This window comes from Ailuropoda melanoleuca, chromosome 3, assembly GCF_002007445.2.
Source record: "Ailuropoda melanoleuca isolate Jingjing chromosome 3, ASM200744v2, whole genome shotgun sequence".
Taxonomy (NCBI): domain Eukaryota; kingdom Metazoa; phylum Chordata; class Mammalia; order Carnivora; family Ursidae; genus Ailuropoda; species Ailuropoda melanoleuca.
The window spans coordinates 16,774,470-16,794,014 of NC_048220.1; the positions used below are offsets into that span (position 1 = coordinate 16,774,470).

Genomic DNA, 19,545 nt, shown 5'->3' on the forward strand with positions numbered 1-19,545 from the left:
AGGGTTTCTGGCTTTTCTGTGGGCTCGGTGGCTTCAAGACACGCACGCATACGTCAAATTTGACAGCGAAGAGGTGTTGGGCTACCCCGTTTTCCCTCCCAGAGAAAAATAAAGGCTGGCATTTGGCACCGGCACGCAGCGGGCTTTGAACCTCGGACACCAGAGCACATTACGTAACTACAGCGGCCGGGCCTCCAGGCCGTTTTCCGAGCCCTCTCGGCCCGGCGGGGATAAGGTTACAATGTCCGCGGTCATCCTGGCCGCTAGGAGCTTTGCGTGTGGCTGTTATGGCCGTTTATGTTTGAATTTCCCTGAACCGCTGGGTGTGGGCGGCGGCGCGGATCCGCCCCGGAAAACCTCGGGGCTCCTTCCCGCCACCCGCAGGCCCGGCCCCTCCGGGGGTCCTCGCGGGGTGGCAGGAAGGCCCGGCTGACGCTGGGCCCTGGGCCGCCGGGCGAGCAGTCCCCGGCGCCCCACTCCACCGCCCTCAGTCCTTCCCCAGCCACGCCCAGCCCCGCGCGCCAGGCCGACGGTTGCCCGAGGCCCCGATTTTGAATTTACAGGCCCGGCCCCCGAGCCCCGGAGCGCGCCGGCGGCCCTCTATTGGCCGGTGACGGTCACGTGGAGGTGCCGGGCGCGCCGGCCATGTTGGAGAGTGAGGCGCCACTGCCCGCGNCAAAGTGCTGCGGGCGGGAGACTCGGCGGCGGCGGCGCGTGGACCCTGCTCGGCCCTCCCGGTCACCCTCGCCCCGAATCTTCCCGAGTGTGTGTGTGAGTGTGTGCGTATTTTCTTACAAAGGGCATTTTACGATCGATTGATTGGCAGTCTTCCCCCTTGCCCTTTGTGCTGTAACCCGGCTCCCGCCAACCCAGGTGCTTCTCCCTTCCCACGCCGGCTTCTCTGCGGGCGCGGGTCGTCGGTTTGTGCCTTCGGTCCCCGCTTCGCCCTCTGCAGCCCCCCGTGTCCCGTGCTGCCCGCGGCCTCTCCGCTCTGCTCCGCCCGCCAGTCGCCCCGCCGCCCGCCATGGCGACCGCGACCCCCGTGCCGCCGCGGTCGGGTAGCCGCGCCAGCGCCCCCGCTACGCCGCTGAGCCCCACGCGGCTGTCGCGGCTGCAGGAGAAGGAGGAGCTGCGCGAGCTCAACGACCGGCTGGCCGTGTACATCGACAAGGTGCGCAGCCTGGAGACGGAGAACAGCGCGCTGCAGCTGCAGGTGACGGAGCGTGAGGAGGTGCGCGGCCGCGAGCTCACCGGCCTCAAGGCGCTGTACGAGACAGAGCTGGCCGACGCGCGACGCGCACTCGACGACACGGCTCGCGAGCGCGCCAAACTGCAGATCGAGCTGGGCAAGTTCAAAGCCGAGCACGACCAACTGGTCCTCAAGTGAGTGCCCGCCTGGCGGCCGCGTTAGCTCACAAAAAGGGCGGGGGGCGCAGCCCGGGGGCGGGAGACCTGGGCCAGGTGCCCACACCCTTCGGAAGGAGAATCGAGTGTTTCTTAGCGGGGACAGGGGTCGCCGAGGGGGCTCGAATTGTAGCGACGGTGCGACCGGGATGCACGTGTCCGTCTCCCAGCTACCGAACAGGACCGGGCGAAGCGCGCACCTGAGGCCGCCAACGAGGAGCGGGCGGCTTCGGGCCTCGCACCCTGAGATGTAGAAGGGTTCTCCGGCGGGACGCCCGGCGAGCCCCAGGTGCGGGGTGGTGGCGTCTGGGCGCGCGCTCGAATGCGCGCTCCGGTTTCCGGCCGGGCCGGAGACAAAGCGGCTGTTGGGTTTGCGGTGCAGGGATAGCCGGCCGGGCAAGATGGGCTGCCCGCCTCAAGAATGAATGAGCTCTGCGCGGGCGGAGAGAGGAAGGGGAGGGACCTGCCTACGGCGTCCCGGTCTCCCGGGGGTGGGTCCCGCTTTGGCGCGCTCAATCTGGGCCCTGTGACATTTTGCAATCCTTCTACGCCTGTCTGAGGCGGGGAGGGAGGGGCGGGGCCTGAACTGCGCGCCTCTGCCCGCCCAGGGCAAGTTGAGTGTTTAAGCTCTTCAGCTTTTCGGGGGAAGGGAGTCCTTTCTCTCTGCGAAGTCAGGCGCGGGTCCCCTTGGGTGCTTTTGTGGGCCCGACGACGAAAGCTGGGTTTTTGCATGTCATGGCCACCGTTCTCTGATCCGCGGATTGCCTACCCCCCAACAGCAGTCTTCTCCCCGAGCTTGTGCACCCCTTTAGTCAGTTGGTCTTTCTGGTACTGGAGACACCTTTTCAGCCCCTGCGTCTGTCATTGTAATTCACGACAGGCCAGGGCAGGTGAAAGGATTGTTGTTTAAGTATGAAGTGTTATGGAGAGGTTGAATTTGTAATTATTACACGTAAGGGGGTCTGTGTTTTCAGTCCGGGGCATGAGGATAAACTTGGCAAGGCTTTGCTGAGCCTGCCTCGACTTTCCGATGAGCAAAATGGCATAATTGTAATCAGTACACAACTAGTGTTGATGTGCTTTAGATATTTCGTAAATTTGCTTCCAAAACTCATGGCCTCCATCCTCCATTGTCCGTTGAAATTTCTGGAGATGCTTGACTCTTGACTTTGACTCTGTTTGCCCAGGAATGTCTTTCTGTCTGTATCTATGCTAATGCCCTTGTCTCAATCTCTCTGATTTTGTATGTGTGCATCCTCACTTCCCCTCATTAATTGAAAAATGGTTCATAAAAAGTAAGTGCACTTGATAAAAAAATAATTGTAGACTGGCTTATAGTGAAAGATGGGTGACATTCTACTGTTTCCAGGAGGCAATTGTGTTTAGCTCTTTTTGTTTCTTATTTATTTGGGTGTTTAGTTTCATGACTCAGTAATCTTATTTTTCTATTTCTTGGATTTACCAACCTTTGGAGTCATCTTTTGAAATGGGTGGTTTCACTCACACCACTCTCCGTTTTTTTGTTTTTTTTTTTTGTTTTTTTTTTGTACTGTCCAATTTTTGTAATTTGTTACTGAATTTCTTCAAGTCCTGGATGCCATTGCTTGTAGTGACTTGCCATTACTCTATGTACCACGAAAAAAAAAAGCATTAGAACCACTGTGTAGGATCCATCCTGTTGGACCCATTTCTGTTTCAGAGATGTTAAAATGTGACAGATTAAGTATCTCTTATGTGCTAGCCACTGTTCTATATGCAGAGACTACAGAGATTTTTAAATGCATTTAAATAAATAAATTACTGACCTTATGTTGCTGAGTACAGCTGGGCGATACCCAGCAAATGGATAAAGGTCCTATTTCATCAAATCTGAAGCATTTTGGTGCTGATGCTTTTATAATCTTTCCAAAAGTTAACTAATGAAGGTTTTTCATGCTGTAACAAGACTGCCACCTGGCAGGCTATAGTTATAAAATGGTATGTATGGAGCGGGAGGGGGAAATGGAGGAAGGGAGTAAAAACCTACACACAGTTATAAGATAAATACTAGGTATGTAATGTATAACACGATGTCTATAAGTCATCTTGGCATTCAATATATAGGAAAATTAAGAGGCTAAATCCTAATATTTCTCATCACAAGCAGATTCCCCCCCCCCTTTTTTGTATCTATTTGAGAAGATGGATATTAGTTGAACTTACTGGGTTAATCATTTCATGCTATATGTAAATCAGCCCATCATGCTGTATGCCTTAAACTTACACAGTGATGTGTGTCTGTCAGTTAAAGTGGAAAAAATGGTATGTATGGATTGTAAGATGCATGTTAGTTTCAGCAAGATTAAAAAGCGAAGAATATGTGTATTAGAATCAATAAAATAATGTTTGTGGTATAATATTAGGTAATAGCAGATGCTAGAGGAATAAAAATAAAGCATGGTGGGGCACCTGGGTGGTGCAGTCGGTTAACTGTTTGACTCTTGATTTTGGCTCAGATAATCTGGTAGTGAGATCTAGCCCTGCTCTTTGCTGAGTCTGTTTGGGACTCTCTCCCCCTCTCCCTCTGCTCTTCCCCTTCACTTGTGCATGTGATCTCTCTAAAATAAATAAATCTTTAAAAAAAAAAAGTAAAGGAAGGTGAAGGGATGGTGTGGTTAAGGAAGGCCTGCTTAGGGATTGAAAATTGAAAATATCCTCTGAGATATCCTCTAATGTGCTGGGATTAAAAATACATTTAAAAAATCTGTATATATATTCCTTTTGTCAGCATCAGATGCATTTTCTTTTCTAACATGCCATCAGTTGCTCAAAATATGTCACATTTTACTTCGTTTGATTTAACCCTCATATTTAAAAGAAAAATTTTTACAAGATTTTATTTATGTATTTGAGAGAGAGCTCATACATGGGGGGGGAGAGGAGAGGGGACAGAGGGACAAGCAGACTCCCCACTGAGTGTGGAGCTTGGAATCAGGACCTGAGCCAAAGTCAGAGGATTAACTGAGCCACTCTGGTGTCCCAACCTGGATTTTTTTGGTAGTTTTGTCCCTAAATGGCCTCTCATTTTTCTTGTTGACTAAAAAAAGACTTTTTAAAGATATGTAATTGGAATATTTTTTACATAACTATCTTTTTTTTCCTCTGAAGCCTTCTGCCCTCAAGACATGCTGTGCGGATGACATCCTAGAAATCGACCTGGTTTAGACCCAGTTTCCCCCAGATGACATATTTTCCTTTCCTTGGTGTCTTCCCTCATTTTATTGGAGGACACCCGTAAGTAACTTAGAAAAGTTGGCAGGATGTAAACTTTGAGTCCTGTATGTCTGAAAATAAGTTTGTCTCATGCTTGATAGATAGTTGGGTTAGGTATAGAATACTGGTTCAACATTTTTTCCTCAGAATTTGGGAATTATCATATTGCTCCATTGTCTTCTAGTGTCCAATGTTGTAATCTCTGTCTGATGCCAGTCACAGTCATTTTCTTTTGGCAATTGCTTTTGCTTTTCCTCTGTGTAAGCTTTGAAATTTTCTTTTATCCTGATTTTCTGAAATTGCATGGAGATGAGCCTAGGAATGCATATTTCCACTATGTATCCTTCCTGTTGTAAGTGGTTTCTTTCCATTTAAAGCTGTGATCTTTATTTAGCTCTGGGAAATTTACTTTATTCCATACCTTTCTGTGCTCTGTTTTCTTTGTTCTCTGTTGGGGATGTTGAACGCTTCTTTCTCATAATTTTTTTTCCCCCATTTTCGGAAGTTACTCTGACTCTTCTCTAGCTCAGTAGTGACATTGTTAAGGCTGAAGTCATACTTTTAATTCCAAGAAACCTTTTTGTACAGGTATACTCTTTAATTCACTTTGTTTCTGTTTTTAAGGATGCATTATTTTCTTTATTTTGTCTGAGGATAATGCTTAGGATTTTCTTTTTAAAATTCTTATCTGTTCACTGGATTATCTCTTTTTCCTTTGGTTTAGTTTTTTTCTTGCAAGTGATTTTTGTCATGGGCATGATCCTTGGTTGCCAGCGTTTATAAATAAATGGTTGAGCATGACTGCTTTAGTTGCTCAGGTGGCTCCTTCCCTGCCTTTTCTAATGCAAGAACAAATTAGGACCTCTGTATATGAATGGGCTGTGCTCTTGGCTAACTTGTTGGGAATCCTGCAGTTAGGATACGATATGCTGAGGAGGATCAGGTGTAAAGCTGTTCCGTGAGTTAATGGCCCCATTTTGAGTTTCCCTCACTTTCCCCTGTAGTCCTTCTATGCATATTTTGTGATATGTACTTTTATATACTATTCATCCTCTAGACATTTGTTGGGATGTCTGCTGATGATCCGTTCCCAGTTCACTTTGATGCTACAGGTTTATTTTATGTGGCATACTTAACTTCCTTTTTTTAGGGTATAGTGGGGCGGCTAATGCCTATATGTAGAAATCTTGGAAATCATTTAATTTTGACCAATAATTGAAGTATATTTCATAAGATGAAAAGGAAGAAATTTTTCGTCTGTTTGGGTCCATTTAGCTCTTTGTTTGAGAATTATTTTCTGTTTTTAATCTTTTTTTTTTTTTTGAAGATTTTATTTATTTGACAGCCAGCGAGAGAGGGAACACAAGCAGGGGGAGTGGGAGAGGAAGAAGCAGGCTCCCAGCAGAGCAGGGAGCCCGATGCAGGGCTCAATCCTAGGACCCTGGGATCATGCCCTGGGCCGAAGGCAGATGCTTAACGACTGAGCCACCTGGGCGCCCCTATTTACGTTTTTAATTTTTTATTTAGAATCTTTGTAATTAGTATATCATGTAGGTGGATTAAGACAATTATAGATTCCAGGAGCGCCTAGGTGGGTCATTCGGTCAGTGTCTGCCTTCAGCTCAGGTCATGATCCCAGAGTCCTGGGATTGAGCCCCACCTCGGGGCTCTCTGCTCAGCAGGACAAGCTCTCTGCTTGTCCCTCTCTCTGTGGCCTCTCCCCCCCATGTTCTCTCTCTTGCTCTTTCTCTCTCAAATAATCTTAAAAGAAATTATAAATTGTAAAATTACTTGGTCCCTTTTTGGTTCCTTAGCACACATCGTACCGCAACGACAAAAGAATTCATGAAGACGCTTGGTCCTGCTGGAGAGAATTTGACGATAGCTTCCATATACTTGGTCTCTCACAGAAAAACATCTCAGATCTAAGATATAGCTACTCTGATTCATTCCAAACCTACTTATATTGATTGAAAACTTTTTGGGGGAACAATTTCTAAGAATGATGATGAGTGCCATCAGTCAGAACTTTAAACAAAAAGGGAAGATTGACATTTCAGAATTTCAGTATTAACTAATTATACTGGGAAGCTAGGTATAAGAGAATTAAGATTGTTGGTCAGTTGTTCAGTAACTAATTTTGTAGATGCATATTTTTTTCAGTGATATGGGTCCACAGTTTTTTATGTAAAATCCTTAAGGCCAGGTGTATTCTGGAAGTAAAAACACTTTCCATTTTAAGAAGGTAATGTGCATGTACTATAGGATACCCCCAGTGGTGGTGGGGGTGGCACTCCATTGTGAAACAGATATTTCTGCAAGGAAAGATATTAATAGTTAACAGTTAGTGGAGAAAGATGACTAAAAATAGCCTCATGTCCATTTAGGTCAAGTTTTGTCACCAAATGAATTAATAAAAATTCTAGGTTTTAGAAACTCTGGAAGTGCGTATAGGAGAATACGGATTTGTGTTTTTATTTATTTATTTTTTTAAAGATTATTTATTTATATATTTTAGAGGGAGAGCACATGAGTGGGAGTGGTGGGAGGGGCAGAGTGGGAGGGAGGGAGAGAGCTTGATCCCGTGACCCTGAGATCATGACCTCAGCCAAAACCAAAAGCTGAACACACAACTGATTGAGCCACCCAGATGCGCTTGGATTTGTGTTTTTAAAATGATTGCTTTTTATTAAGTTCACTGATTTCATCATGTTCCAGAAGTCATCTTTTATTCCTCATTTGTTTTGAAAAGGTACAAAATTAACTCTGAAGTTTTTCTTTTTGAGTTATGAATTAATTAGGAAAGTGGTGATGGGGGCTCGCTGGTATATAACATATATAATGGATGCTGTAGGATTGTTTAAGATGCTGAGCCAATTTTACTGTCCCTTCATTTAAAAAAAACTTCTGAAAAGAATGTCTCATTAGTTTAATGTTTTATAGGATTACGCCTCAAAGCCAGTGTTTTCAAATTAATCTTTGAGATAATGTACAAAATCTAATGATTCAAAGTTTAATTTCTTGCCTTTTCAAAACAAATGGTGCTTCTTTTTAAATATAATTTAATGAAAATAATCTTATTTTTTTTGTCTGAAGAGTATAATGTTGATTGTGTTTCTTCATGGTGTATAGACACCTGAAGATTTGTAGACTTTCTGTCTCCATTCCCAAGCACCATTGCTTTGAGGAAGATGGATTTTTGGTTGAGGGATTAAACATGTATGTATATTCCTTTGGGGAAAATAACATGCTTTTGATTTTGCTTTGTTATTACATGAGTAAGGAAACTTCTAATGGGAAATTTGGATTTGCGTGTTTTCATCTAAAAGTGCACAGTGGTACTTATGTGCTGCTAAGGAATATATTCGGGATGCCGTCAGTCACAATATATGAGATTGGGTAGTATCAAGCAAGAGTGCTACATGAAGTTGCAGCTTCTTACTTTTTGTGACTTGGGGCAGGTACCCTAATTCTTTGAGTCTGCATTTCCTCATCTGTGTAATTAGGATTAGGAGTGAGTAGTAGTTTTCTGAATCTCAGGAAGAATTAAGAAACTTACAGCATTTTTTAGTCTGTAATTTACTTGTGTCATAATAATGGATGAATTTTTATCCAGCAGTATTTGGATAAAATCTTGCTAATATTTTAGCAAGGAAAATTGCTAAAATTTTAGCGGTTTTAAAGAGTACTGAAATGTAAATATGATAAAATAATTTTTCCTATAACTTTCCTAGTAGGGAGGGTCATTGGAATTTACTATATATTTGGACTTAGTACATGTATATACTTCCTTTGTTGGCCTTCTATGTATTTTAGTCCCTGATAGAATGAAATTTAGGAAATGTGGGATAAACAACATCTGCAGGCTTGTTTTAACATTCTTGTTCAGTTTTCAAACCTAAAATATTAAATGCTAATCTGCTTTAGGGAATTTTCTTTGTATGTAGGATGATTAGTTGAAAAACAGAAACCTTCATGTTTTACTTGTCTTTTGTTTATGTCCTTATTTTGCTCTGGTAGAAGCAAGTAGACAGTAACACTGTGGCCTTAATACAGGAGCTATAAACCTGCATGTGAAATAAATGGAAAGATGAACCCCCTAGAATTGTTGTTAGAGTCTAGGAAGCAAATCCTAAGTAATTAAACTGTCATAACACTTCCTTTCTATGCTTTCAAAGGATGTTTGGTACAGCAAGATATCTTTTGGAGTTGTTGGAATTTAATCCCTTGGTTTAATCCCTTCAACTGGATAATCTTTTAGTATACCCAGATTCAAGAAAGTAAACACGGAGTGAAAAGATAAAGCATTATAAAAATATGCTGCTGATTCTTTTCCCCCCTGCACAATCTGTTAATATTTGTCCTTTAATTTATCCAGATAACATCACCTCTGGTATGTCTGAGTTAGAGACCTTTAGAATTTTATATTGGAAGTGTATAGTGAAACTATCTGTTTCATTAACAAATAGTGAGATTGAGGCTGAGGCATCATGTGAGTGATGGGAGCCTACCTGAAGTTCCTGGTTATTATTGGGGTCTAAGGAAGTTTCCTAATCAGGGTTTTTAACTTCTTTTTTTCACTATACCTCTGTAATAAGGGGATTGTGTGTTGGCCCTTATATTTGGGGAAATTAAAAAATGAGCTTTTTTTATTACACAAAAATTATTGTTTGTTATGGAAAATTAGAAGAGACAGGTGAACACCAAGAAGAAAATTAAAATCACCCTTAGTTCCATAAAAAAGCGTTGAAGTTTTTCTTTTAATATCCATATTATTAACAAAAAATGGCTTTTTTTAAACAAAATGGTTCTTGATTAATACTGCTATGTAAACTTTTGTCATGTAGCACTATTGTGTGAATATCTTTACATGTCAGTAAATGTACTATACTATCATTTAACACATTTTAAAAATATATCGATAACTTTATTGGGCACTTAGCTTACTATGATCAAGGATGCATGCTTCACAGTGACTGTATATTCTGCCTAGTTTCTCAGAGGTCATTAGAGCACCATGATTATCCTCTTTTCTGTTGCTGACAGTATAACAGGTTTTTTCTTTTGGTTAACTTAATGGTTAAATGTTGAAACTAGTTTACTTGTTAAATGTTAACCACTGGATAAAGTAATTACCATTTTGCCAATTTTTGATGCCATCAACAGCAGATGAGTTCCCATTTCCTGTTTAGAGGAATTTAATTTTAATTTTGGAGATTCTTTCTAGTTCTTGTTTTTTGTTTTTGTTTTTGTTTTTGTTTTTGTTTTAAGAGAGGGGCAGGGTGGGAGAGGCAGAGAGAGAGAATATGAATCCCAAGCGGGTTCCACACCCAGCACAGAAACTGACATGGGGCTTGATCTCAGGACTTGAGCTGAAATCGAGAGTCATAGGCTTAACTGACTGAGCCACCCAGGTGCCCCACGTTCTTGATCATTTTTAAATTGTAATGCTAATGTTGTTGGCATAAAGGGGTCAAACGTTTGAAACTCATGTTATAATCTTATGTTTCTGCATATATTTTTGGTGTAGGCATAGATGATAAAAAATGTTTTCCTTAGCTAATCTGTTTACTTGGTCCTTTTACATTTTAACTTTTTGCCTTCACTGCGTTTGGATTTATTGATCATAGAATTAGAACCTTTTTACTGCTAGAAGAGGTCTTGGATTATGCGATCTAACCAACTCATTTTGTGGATACAGAAATTGAGACCTACAGATATTAAAGTACTTGTGCGAGATACAGGACAGAAAGTGCTAACATTCACTTCGTGCCTACGTGTTCGCCAGGCACGGTGCTAGATGGTTCATGGACACTGTCCTTTAAGCCTTATGATAACCCTGTTTGATGAGTGAGGAAACTTGAGGCCCAGAGAACTTAGCAGATAAATGGTAGAGCTAGAGTAAGTCCTAGCTCTGTCTTCTAGCATTGCCAGAGAGCTTTTACATGGATCATTTCAATTTTTTTTTTAAAGTAAGCTCTGTGCTCAACATGGGGCTCGAACTCATGACCCGGAGATCGAGAGTCTCGTGCTCCACCGACTGAGCCAACCAGGCGCCCCCATGTGCCATTTAATGTAATCCCTGCCTCAGTGCCATTCTGTGGGTTTACCGACCTGAAGCAGGCTCACCACGCGCTGTCATTGTGTTGGGACTTGAACCCTTACAGTTGATTTTCAGGTCTGTTTGGTTATTGCTTTTGCAAATGGTATTGGATGTATGTTTTTCTCAGTGATAGTTCGTAGTCCCCAGAAGGTAATTTTGGATTTGTCAGTAGAGTGCAGAAATGGAAGCAGCTGTTTGAAATACTAATTGATGGCTTTGTTTTCTAGTAAGGAAAGGGTGAATTACTGAAAAAGACTTACCTTCTTTCTTTCTTTACTCTCTGCCTTAATAGTAATTTAAGTAATTTTAAGAGTAATTAGAACTCTAAGTCTTTAATACTCGGGAGAGAAATGATTTTTTAAAAATTTAAATTAAAAAAAATTTTTTTGGAGAAATGTTCTTTTGATTTTTTATTCAGTGCACTTTTGTGGAATAGTACTATATGCCAGGCCTTGACCCAGATGCTGGGAATAGATGGGACGCTCAGTCCTTGTTATCAAGTTGCGTACAGTCTTGTGGGCAAGGCCAAAAACAAACAGTATGCTATTGTGCTTCCGTAAATGCAGTAAGTTATGTGTAGTAAGTGTTATGATGGCAGGTATCGACATGGTGCTGTGGAGGAAAAGACTACCACCTAAGGCAAACTAAGAGACTTTTGAAGTTTTGAAAGACATCCCAAGGGAACTGGGGAGGCCTTGAAGCCTGAGCTAAGTGTTGGGAGGTAGGTAAGTACAAGTTGCCTGGAAAACATTAGGAGAGGGTGTTCTCCTGAATGGCAAGTAGTTTCATCCAACTAGAGCAATATATATGTATGTATGTGGTAGAGGACAGTTGAATTTTAAGAAATGAGGAGCCTTAAGAAAAAAGTGACATGAATGGATGAATGGCCTGGCCATTCTGTGGAGGAAACAGAGTAGAGGACACTTGGGAAGTTATGAGGTGGCCCTTGAATTCAGGTAGGTAGTGGGAAAGGACAGAAAGTGGATTTAAGAGTTGCTAAGCATGGGCGATTGGCGAGAAGAGAGTAGGGTGGCTCAGCTTCTGTGCATGGGTGCCTGGGGAAAGTGTTATCTTAGAGCTTGATGGATAAGGAAATGGTTTAGAGGACCTACTCACGGTTAGTGCTGAATGAGTGGTGTTTGTTGGACTTCTAGGTGGAGATGTTAGCTGGCAACCTAGAGTACTTTCCTGGGGCTCTGAGAAGAGACTTTGAATGCAGGTATAGTTTTAGGAGCGTGGGTGATACTTGCGAATAAAGACAAGAGAAGCGGGGCAAAAGCATGGAAAACATCTACATAGGAGGACTAGGTAGGGAAGAGAAAACCCGCAGTGGAGGTGGTATTAGAGAAGTAGAACAAGGGTTGAGTCATGGGACAAGGAGATGTATGAAGGAATGCTAGTGTAGTTTTGGTATAATAAGGCCTAAAAGTATCTATTAACTTCGGTGGCTGGGAGATTATTGTTGGTTGTGAGGAGTGCCTAATGCTAGTAAAGGGCAGTGGGATCAAAGGAAGTGGGATAATTAAGGAAGGAGTGGGAAGAAAGATTGTGAGATCACTTGTACGAGAATGTTGGCTCTGAAGAGGAGACATTCTTGAAGGTTTATTTCAAGTAGATTCTCAGTTGAACTTTATATCATAAAACATTGGATGGGGGACCAGAGCACTTATTCTTCTGATGATGCACTTCACCTCCTTTGCTTAAAACACTTTAGTAGCTTCTAGGATAAAGACTAAAACCCTCAGTATTACATAATTGCAGGGTGACCATGTAAGTTAGTATCCAAATAGGGATACTTGTATGTGTGAAAGAGGGAGCTATAAATTATGCTGGGACACCTGGCATGAATGGAAATTGTCCTGGGCATACTGGGACACAGTGGTCATCCTATCTCAAAGTTCTTCCCTGCATGAGCTGGCTCCTTTCTGATTCCAGCTTCATCTCTCACCATACTCGGCCTTGCTCTCTCCCCTCACTGTGAAGTCCTTTTTCAACCCTGTTTACCATGCTTCCTCTTAATAGCAACGTCGCAAAAGCACTTTCCTTTGTCTAGACTTCTCTCATCCTTGGGTTAACTTTTCATCTCTCAGATGTGCACTGTATCCATTTTTTAGGGAAGTCTTCCCTGACTGCCAGATGTTTTTAGATAAGCCTTGTAAAACAAACCAACCAACCTAGGACTACCCAGCAGTGTATATGTTTGCACATAATTTAAGGACTTTTAACAGTTCTCCCAAGGCTTCTAATGAAAAAAAGGTTACCTTCATTTATTTTCACTGCTCGTTTGGTATTTATCTCTATCTAAATGACATTATTGACTTTGTGCTATGGAAGATGGGGAATTGAGTTCTTCATTCTATTATCCATAATGTATTTTCTTCCCGTTATCTTCCTAGTACATTAGTTTTAGTTTAGATTGGTTTAGGTCAGTTTTTGGTTTTTAAAGTATTTAGTGTGTTGCTACAAATGCTTCTTTAACACCAGTTAGCTCAGATGTGGCTTTTAAATACAGAAATGATATTGTAATTGCAGGTGGTACTGATTTATATGTGACTTTTTCTAGTAAAGGGGAACCTGAATATTAAGAGTAGAGTTCAGAGTTAAAGAAAGCCTTCAGTTCCACTTTCAACTCTGTTTTGTTATTTTATTTTTATTATTTTTTTATTTTAAAGATTTTTTATTTATTCATTTGAGAGAGCTTGCAAGTGAGAGCACGAGTGGGGGAGAGGGGGTGGGGGCAAAGGGAGAGGGAGAAGCAGGCTCGCCGCTGAGCAGGGAGCCTGATGCGGGGCTGGATCCCAGGACCTGTGCTGAGGACAGACACTTAGTGGACTGAGCCACCCAGGCGCTCCTTACTATTTTTTATTTTTTAATTGAAGTATACTTGACACACAATGTTATATTAGTTTCAGGTGTACGACATAGCGATTTCACAATTCTGTACTTAATGCTGTGTTCACTACAAGTGTAGCTACCATCTGTTACCGTATAGCTCTATTTCAATACCATAGTACAACTCTGTTATTATGTCAGTGACTGTGTTCCCTAAACTGTACCTTTCATCTCTCTGCCTTATTCATTCTGTGCCTGGAAGCCTATATCCCCTTTCCCCTCAGCCATTTTGTCCATCCCCCCCATGCCCCACCCCTGTGGCAACCTACACTTTGTTCTCTATATTTATGGGTCTGTTTCTGCTTTCCAGCTTTATTTTAAGAAAATTAAAAGTGAATGCCTGCTCCCGGGGTTCCCTCCCCCAGAGAGGTGCATTCCCTTTGCTCTTACAGGTGGTAGTATGTTCAGAGCTCTACTTCTGTCTCTATTGTCTCAGTTTCTGCAAGCCATCATGACTGCTCTTGTGCATTTATAAGCAGCTCTTGGGGTAGCTGTAGCCACACTAAACTCCTTGCCAGGGTTGTCCAAGTCCTCTCCTGAGGTACTAATTACTTCTTTATGTTACTGCTGGTGCTCTTGCTCCAAAACTGCATAGGTTTTGAGAGGGTTGTTCCAATTTGATTTTTCCATTTGATCTGTTCCTCTAGTGTCTGCAGAATGTAAGAGTTTTCAGGAACACATCTGTTATGTTACAGCAGCAATGCCTGTGTGTACTATGAACGTCATCTCCAACAGAACTCAATAGAGTATTGTCCTTAGTTTTTCTACCCTGTACCACCTCTTGATTACCTATGAAAATAGCATTTTTTCCCCATTAGTTCCATCTAATTATATAGAAAGACTTGATACTGTTGAAACATCAAGTCTTTTGGAATCATGAGGATTTTTTAAAAATTAGTTTTATGTTATTGAAGAAATAGCATTCAGAGCCTTGTGCTCTTCTCTAGGCTACTTGTGTTGCCTGAGCATTGATAGTTTGGGTATAGTATTCTAAGTTGTAAAGGTTATTTCCTAAGGATTTTGAAAGCATGCTTTATAGTTTTCTAGCTTTTGTTGTTGCTAAGAAGTACTAACGAGTGAAAAGTTGAAAAGCTTGTAGCATCTTTCTTTTGAAAGAAATTCTAAAATTTCTTTTTTTAAAAAAAGTATATTTATTAGGGCACCTGGGGGGCTCAGTTGGTTAAGTGTCTGCTTTAGGCTCAGGTCATGATCTCAGGGTCCTGGGATCAAGCCCTCTGTCAGGCTCCCTCCTCAGTGAGGAGTCTGCACACTCTCCCTCTGCCCCTCCCCCTGCTCGTGCTCTCCCTCGCTCTCTATCTGTTAGAGAGGGGGGAGGGGCAGAGGGAGAGAGAATCTCAAGCAGACTCCGCCCCCAGTGTGGAGCTGGATGCAGGGCTCAGTCTCAGGACTCCCGAGATCGTGACCTGCAGAAACCAAGAATTGGATGCCTAACTGACTTCACCACCCAGGTGTCCCCAGTTCTGAAATTTCTTAAGGATGTTTCTTGATGTGGATCTCTTTTTCTTCCATTTTGCTGGTCACATGGTGGTAGTTTTCAGTCTGGAAGTTCATGTCCTTCAGTCCTTGGCAACTTTAAAAAATTATTCATGATTTTCTCCTCTTTTATTACTTTCTGAGATTCTTGTTATTCAGATGTTGGACTTCTTATATTGATTTTTTAGCGTTCTTATTTCAAAAATTTTTTCTCTCCTGGATGTTCTCAATTTTATCTTCCAGTTTTTGCTGTCCTGTCAAAAATTTTTCATAGCTTCTTTGTACTCTCTTGATGTTTCTTTATACTGTCTTGATCTTACTTAAATTTCATAGATGCAGTACTTCCTCTTACCTTTTCAGAAGTCTTTATTTCCTTCCCAGTCCCTTTGTGCTCCAAGTTAATTTCTTTTTCTGTTTATTTAGGTCTTTGCATGTGTCAGTGCAGGAAATGGGAACCACCAGATATTTTAAGCAGAGAGGAAAATGATATGGGATGCAGGTGCTTAGAAAAAATTATGGGGAGGGTTAGAGGTGCTGGGAATGATGGCTGGAATGCTGTAGATTCTGGGAGCTTTTATGTCTGAGGCCACCACTGGAGCCACTGAATTTAAAAAAACAGTGTATAGCTACAATTCAGAACCTGCCACTGCTGTTGCTACAAACACCTGCCTCATGACACCCAGGAAAGTGGAGACTGGACGTTGGACCACTATTTTGGAGAAACTTCAGACTACAAAAATGTCACATAGCAGTGTCCCTTATGGGTATAGGTGCAAAAATACCCAGAATGAAATACTAGCAAACCAAACCTACTAGCTTATGTAAGGACTACATACCATCACCAGCTGGGTTTTATCTTGGGAATGCAGGGTTGCTTCAGTCTGTGCCTGTCAGTACTGCAATAAACCGAATTAATAGAATGAAGGGCAACAAGCATCTCAATAGGTGCATAAAAAGCATTTGACAAAGTATACTGCTCTTTCATGATAAAAATATTTAAGTGAGATATAAAAAAGGAAGCTTCTTAATCTGATAAAGAGTATCTATAAAAAATTTATGGTATCATACTTAATGGTAAAGACTGGCTGCTTTCTTCCTAAGATAGAAACAAGACAAGGATGCCCGATCATACCACTTAACATTCAACATTGTACCGGAGGTTCTAGCCAGGGCAGTTAGTCAAGAAAAAGAAATGAAAGGCATCCAGATTAGGAAAGAAGTGGTAAAGCTATCTCTATTTGCAGATGCCATGATTTCGTAGGAAATCCTGAGGAATCTAAAAAAACAAAAAACTTCTTTCATATCACTTACAGATGGATTTGAGTAACTAATTTTCCTCCAAAATCCTACCTGCAAATTCAGTTTAGGAAAGCAGAACTGGGAGGGTAGAATGGACGTTGGGTGAGTTAATCCATAGTGAGAGTTTTTCTTAGATGTATGACTATTGGATATCCCTTTATATTCAGAAACGGCTCTCAGAATCTGATGGAAAGCTGTGTGCATGAGTGGGGCTTCTTGACCAAGCTTCGTCGTGGGTGAAATGGCAGGATCATTTCATTGGGAACACCCACCGTCAGTGTTTTTGTCTTTCTGGGGTTTAGTTGCTCAGCTTACTGTAAACTCAGGGAGGTTGAGAGGTGATGTCAGCATCTGTACAAGTCCACCGAGTTCCCCTGTTTTTGTGGTGTGGTGCTGCCGCCTTTGGGCATGTCATGTAGCTGCCAGGTCTAAGATTCTGCTTACTCTGCTGAGAGAGTAAACCTTTCATCTTTTGCCATGGTGGATGGGGTCTTTTGGCCCAGGAGCATGGTATGGAGTAGTTGTCCGCTTCTTAGTAGATTTTCAGCTAGTTCTGCTTCAGTTACCAAGGTATCTCTTGTTATCAACAGTGTCTGTAGTATAAAGTAGGTTACTTCTCAAGTATCCCTGTGTCTGGCTTAGGATTCAGCACTCTTGTGTTGGCCAAGCTCATTTTCACTCATTCATCCATGTTCAGCTTCCACAATTTTGTCATTTGCTCTTTACTTTTTTCATTATGGATTTGTGTCTTTGCTGTTTTAGTTGGGTTTCTAGAAGGGATAATAATGGACTTGTGTTTAGTGTGACATTTTTATCCAGAAGTTACTTCATGTACTCATGAAGCACCCTGTATTTTCTTCTCTTTCCTAGCGCTTGTTGAGAAAGTTGCTGACAGATTTAATGTGTTGATTAAGATTCTTTATGATTGATTCCCTGATGAGAGCGGAATCTCTTTGTGGATGGGGTTAGTGTCTGACTTTGTTTCCTATTGTGTCAGTACCTTTTTCTAACACTTTCTAGGCTCTCCTAAGATAATTATTGCCTGAATGATTACCACTTCTGTAGGGGGCTATTTTCCTGTGAGATTGGGTTGCATGAAACCCATGGAGGAGCAGTAAAATAACTAATCATACTATTAATTTCACACTCATTATTCTGGTTTAATTTTCTTTGAAGTCGTGATTACCACTGCCATATATTAGTTTTATTGTGTGCCTCTCCCCACCAGAAAGTACCTTCCATAAAAGCAGGTACTTGTCATATTTTGTTCACTGCTGGTTTCCAAGCCCTCAGGTCAATGGCCTGGCACGCAGTTGTGGTTATCGGGTGTTTTTTTTCCCCTAATAAGTCATTTTTTATTAGGATTTAAGCTCTAAGAGTGCCCTGTAAGCAAGCAGAGAAGTAACTATGCGAATCTCTTGTTCAAAGAAATGGTTCTGTTGTCCATTTTAAGTCTTATTTAGTATTTTTCCTAATTATAATTTGATTTCAGTTAGGGTTTGCCTGATTCTGATTAGGTTGTTGCTAATTTGTTGACTGCTCAGTTTATTGAATGAGTAGCAGAATCTTAATACCACCAGAAATTATCCATTGCAGTTTTTGAGTTTGTGCAAAAGCATCTTAGTCTTTTTAGTAGTGCCAGAGGAGACCTTTGTTAGTGGAAATTGTGATCATAGGACTTTATAGAAATTTTGTGTTACATTTATCTTAATTGCAGGGAAATTCATTAAATTTCCTCAGTAAAAATATCGTGGATCACATTCCTTTTTCCTTTGGGGACAGAATTGAAGCTGGTGAATGAATGTTGGAGCAGATGCATATTCAATATGAATTTTGAGTCCATTATTATGAAATAGTTTAAAGACAGAAGGTTTGTGTTTGGGCTTAATAATAATCCTTACCTTAAATTCAAAGTAAAGTTGATTTTTTTCTGAAGTCTGAACCATGGTTAGATAATGAAAGGCATGTTAATTTTGAATGCTGGGTGTGAGGAGAGCCTCAGAAGCTGGATTGATAGTCACTTGAATAATTGCTCTAGTGTTGAGTTGTGGTCAGCTACCAACGAACAGCTGTTCAGAAGAACCTGACGGGGCAGTAAAGCACAGAGCTCAAACAGCGGGGCCAGATTGGCTTGGCTGTCCACGGAGGGTAGGTCTCTGCTGAGGGATTTAAAAATCCCTAGGGGCACCTGGGTGGCANATCTGCCTTCGGCTCAGGGCGTGATCCCGGCGTTATGGGATCGAGCCCCACATCAGGCTCCTCCGCTATGAGCCTGCTTCTTCCTCTCCCACTCCCCCTGCTTGTGTTCCCTCTCTCACTGGCTGTCTCTATCTCTGTCGAATAAATAAATAAAATCTTAAAAAAAAAATCCCTGTTTTGTGGTTATGATTAGAAAGAACAGTTTCATATAGAGTGATTTCTGTTATCTGATTGCAGATGAAGAACTAAATGGCTTTTCCCTTTAACCCCCCGGTAATTTATTTGTTTTTCTAAATAAGAATGGTCCTGAAGTGAAATGTTAATGCTGAGTTAAGAGAGGCAGCTCAACAAAGAAAGGGTATTGTTGGCATGGGATTCTTTTGTTCTTTTTCATTTTCCTTTATCATCTCCTTTCCATCTAGGATATTACAATATGTGCATCAGGGAAAATAGTCTGTATTTGTTGAGCATCTATTCTTTTATAAGATGAACCTGACAATCGGTGATAGCTTTTCACAGTTGCTCGGAAGTGATCTAAGCAAGCAGAGAGTTGCATAGTGTTTCGGTATAGAATGTTACCAGTGGAGTTTAAAACTGACTTGAGAGTGGTTTGTTTCTAGTTTCCTTAAGCTGTTCTTTTGCCTAACATGTTAGAGCAGTAATAAAAAACCCCACATTCTTGCATTTCTATTGTTTATCTCTAGAAACATGAATATTCCTTTGTCAATTTTTTTTTTCAAATTTGCAGCTTTTAAAATTCTATATTTTTAAGTCTATCAGTATTATAACTTGGATGGATTTCTATAAGAACACACCTTTCCAGTAGATTTTAGCAGGCATTTATTGAACTCCTGTCTGCTCTTGGATATATGCAGTTTAATAATCTTTGGTGAATTTCATGG

General features: G+C 41.7%; 1 protein-coding gene across 1 annotated transcript in view; it reads left to right on the plus strand.

Moving 5' to 3' along the window:
- Window positions 1–682: 682 nt before the first annotated feature.
- Window positions 683–19,545, plus strand: part of LMNB1 (lamin B1) — a 50,143-nt gene continuing 31,280 nt past the window's right edge. The window contains exon 1 of the mRNA XM_034655948.1: window positions 683–1,383. Coding sequence (XP_034511839.1) covers window positions 1,025–1,383 — 359 coding nt within the window. The 5' untranslated portion in view covers window positions 683–1,024. The remainder of the gene's footprint in view (window positions 1,384–19,545) is intronic.